This window comes from Hyalella azteca, unplaced genomic scaffold (assembly GCF_000764305.2).
Source record: "Hyalella azteca isolate HAZT.00-mixed unplaced genomic scaffold, Hazt_2.0.2 contig15155, whole genome shotgun sequence".
Lineage (NCBI taxonomy): Eukaryota > Metazoa > Arthropoda > Malacostraca > Amphipoda > Hyalellidae > Hyalella > Hyalella azteca.
This window is the reverse complement of record NW_025945015.1, coordinates 105,452-109,163: the sequence shown is the minus strand read 5'-3', so window position 1 is coordinate 109,163 and position 3,712 is coordinate 105,452. Positions and strand designations below refer to the sequence as shown.

General features: G+C 37.7%; 2 protein-coding genes across 2 annotated transcripts in view; both read left to right on the top strand.

Annotated features, from left to right (window-relative positions):
• Positions 1-363: 363 nt before the first annotated feature.
• LOC108664661 (DCC-interacting protein 13-alpha) lies at positions 364-3,116 on the top strand (the record flags this gene model as incomplete). Its single annotated transcript, XM_018151324.2, is given in 3 exon segments — positions 364-617; positions 1,504-1,662; positions 2,959-3,116. Coding segments are annotated over 3 exon segments (377 nt in total), but the record flags the coding sequence as incomplete, so codon positions are not given.
• Positions 3,117-3,361: 245 nt separating this feature from the next.
• LOC125179118 overlaps positions 3,362-3,712 on the top strand; it is a 13,007-nt gene continuing 12,656 nt past the window's right edge. Inside the window, exon 1 of the mRNA XM_047884318.1 lies at positions 3,362-3,371. Coding sequence (XP_047740274.1) covers positions 3,362-3,371 — 10 coding nt within the window. The remainder of the gene's footprint in view (positions 3,372-3,712) is intronic.

Sequence of the window (3,712 nt, the reverse complement as noted above, 5' to 3'; positions counted from 1 at the left end):
GAGCTGTCAGATTTAATGCCCACTGATTGGGCATGAAATCTGAAGTCAAAATTGATCTTAAAGAACCTGGGAAATTAGTTAGTACCTATTTCATGACTTGACAGGTGTAATGCTGGGTCAAATAGGAAGCATTTAAAACATCCTAACCTAGAAATTCAAGTTAAATATATGTTTCCAAATTCTCATGAAATAGTTGATACTACAAGTTTTATAAATTTCTCAATGGTTAATTCATTAAAATGTTAACTGTTAACTCCGTAGAATAGGTAGGTATATATAGTTGTATTATTTAGTATTTAAATTAGTAAAATTACATTTACTAATTAAGTATCTTTTGCAATGTTCTTCATCTTACTGTTTGCAGAAAGTTTCTTTGTGCCATTTTTGCAGGGTAATGCACACAAATTTTACAGTTGTTAAGATGTCAAAGTGATTGCTTATCTGAGTCACATCATCTGCACATTCTCTGCAGATTGATTACCTACATTCCTTTTATTGTGATTTGCCTGTAAATTTTAATTTGTATTTGCCTGTAAATAATTAATATTCTAGTCAACATGGGCATCCCAGGCTTTGAGAAGCTGCCTCTCGAGTGTGCCTTGGACGATCCACCTCAGGTACGAGATATCTTTATTTAAACTTCATGTGCTTATAAGCTGCTAAATAAAATTGTTATTCATATCTATATTTTTGGTTATTTTTAGTGTGCAGCTCTACTTAAACTCCAAGTGATTGAGAGCTGCTAAATAAAATTGTTATTCATATCTTTATTTTTGGTTATTTTTAGTGCACTTGGTATGATTGTTTTGTATACCATAGTACCTATACGCATACCGTATTACATAAATTTAACAACTACAGTACCTATTTGTACTGGCAGCTGTGCTAGTTGTTACTTCTTTGTACCTTTGCTACATGTTCTGTCTATCATATATTTTCTAGATTCATTTGAGAAAAAAATTCCATTGTATAATGTGGAAGAGGTGCCAATGCTCATCACCATGTAATTATTCTTCACAACCTAGCATCACTACGTAATTGCATCACCCTATTACCAAGTAAACATCACTACAAATGTTAATTAATTTTTTACATTACCCATCACTGCACATGTTAATTAATTATAAGCATTACCCATCACTGCACATGTTAATTAATTATTAACATTATCCATTACTGCACATGTTAATTAATTATTAACATTATCCATTACTGCGCATGTTAATTAATTATTAACATTTTTATTAACATTATCCATCACTGCGCATGTTAATTAATTATTAACATTATCCATTACTGCACATGTTAATTAATTATTAACATTATCCATTACTGCACATGTTAATTAATTATTAACATTATCCATTACTGCACATGTTAATTAATTATTATTATGTTGAATAATAATTATTATTAGTATTATAATGTTAATAAATTATCATTATTATTATCATGTAACATAATTCTTACCATTACCATGACTACAATTGTCCCCCCCCTCAGTTACGCACACTAGCCGCCGTGTTCAGTGGAGACGTGCGCACGCAGCACGAGTACCTGGCGACCCTGCACCGCCTCACGGCCAGGCTCGTGACGTGTCTTGATGACGTCACCCTGGCCTACCAGGCCCTGGCCCACCACCTGCACACCCACAGCAGCAAGGTGAGCAGTGTAGCCCACCACCTGCACACCCACAGCAGCAAGGTGAGCAGTGTAGCCCACCTGTACACCCACAGCAGCAAGGTGAGCAGTGTAGCCCACCACCTGTACACCCACAGCAGCAAGGTGAGCAGTGTAGCCCACCACCTGCACACCCACAGCAGCAAGGTGAGCAGCAATAGGGACTCCTTTTTGCACTCTTTCAATCCCTATTACTCTTTTAAAAATAGTTTATTTGCGCTATTTTACTGCCCATTACTTCTATAGAAAGACTTTTTGCAATCTTTTTATTCCTATTATTACTCTAAAAATACTTATTATCAACTTTTTTGAAATGTGGCGTTAATTTAGCTATCTTAGTCCCGGAATCTGTTGAAACACATTGTAAAACAGTCTATTTTTCTCTTGAAAATTGCATTTGTTATTATTTCTCAAAAGAAATATTTGTGACAATGAAAATATTTTTTTAATGCACCAGGGAACATTATCTCTATTTGAAGTAACTGGATATTGTCCTTCTTTATTGTTACTTTCTGCCCTTTTTATGTACTGAAAGTTATCAATATATTTTTTAAATGGAAATTTTTTATTGAAATTATGATTATAATTTTTGATTTGTTATGATTATTAACATTAGAACACAGTACAACATGTCATATGGTAGCAATCTCTATTCGTTATAAATTAATTTTGGTTGACAAATAATGAAGGTTTAAGTGCCTTTATGATTATCTTGACTAGTGACCTTAATATCCTCAGTAGTACGTATCTTTATTAGTAATAAATGAAATTAAAGCTAAAAAACCCAGTAGCCATCCAAGGAGTAGATCAGGTATCTTTGGTAGTAGGGACGTATCCTTGTATACGTTTGGGTCGTAGCAGTCCCAGGCCACGATGGATTGCCGCCACTGTTCCTGTCAATCAATCATTATGTTTATGACTCATGATTATGAAGACCACACATGTATACGGTACCTATCTAGGTTAAGTCTTTCTGATCACATACATATGTACTTTATGATGACATTTGTGCCTAATTTTATTGATTTTTGATATGCCTCATTTTGTTTATTACCCTCACTCTGCTGTGAAGTGCACAAGATTATTATTGAATGTAAATAAATTACAAGAAGTCACCCTGGTTGTACAGGTGTACTGCCTCCTAAAGTCACCCTAAAGTCACCCTGGTTGTACAGGTGTACTGCCCCCTAAAGTCACCCTAAAGTCCCCCTGGTTGCACAGGTGTACTGCACCCTAAAGTCACCCTAAAGTCACCCTAAAGTCACCCTGGTTGTGCAGGTGTACGCCATCAACACGGACCCCAAGGGTCTGGTTGACACGAGCCTCGGCAGGGGCGCTGAGCTCCTGCAGGAGGTGAGCTCCTGGCAGCACATCCTCTGCACCCAACTGACCGATGGTGTGCTCCACCCACTCACCCAGCAGCTCAACGCCTACAGGTGAGGTGTGCTCCACCCACTCACCCAGCAGCTCAACGCCTACAGGTGAGGTGTGCTCCACCCACTCACCCAGCAGCTCAACGCCTACAGGTGAGGTGTGCTCCACCCGCTCACCCAGCAGCTCAACGCCTACAGGTGAGGTGTGCTCCACCCACTCACCCAGCAGCTTGGGGTGACAGCCCAGAATGTTTTAGTTTCTCAGAATATTTACAGCTTACTGGGGTTCAAAACCCCAACACAGCACAATGTACATCGGTAGGTTGCTGCAGCCACTCACCCTGTATCATCAATATCAATGGTAGAGATATTCTAATACAATTACATTAATTATTAAAAATATCATCTTGATTGCCTTTAGCTAATATCAACTATGTCAAAATTATCATGTCAACATCATCATGTCAAAAATATGTCAACAACATCAGTTCAACAACAGTGTCAGCAACATCATGTCTACAGCATCATGTCAACAACATGTCACAAAGAACACCCATTGTAACACCTGTAACACCCATTGTAACACCTGTAACACCCATTGTAACACCTGTAACACCCATTGTAACACCTGTAACACCCATTGTAACACCTGTAACACC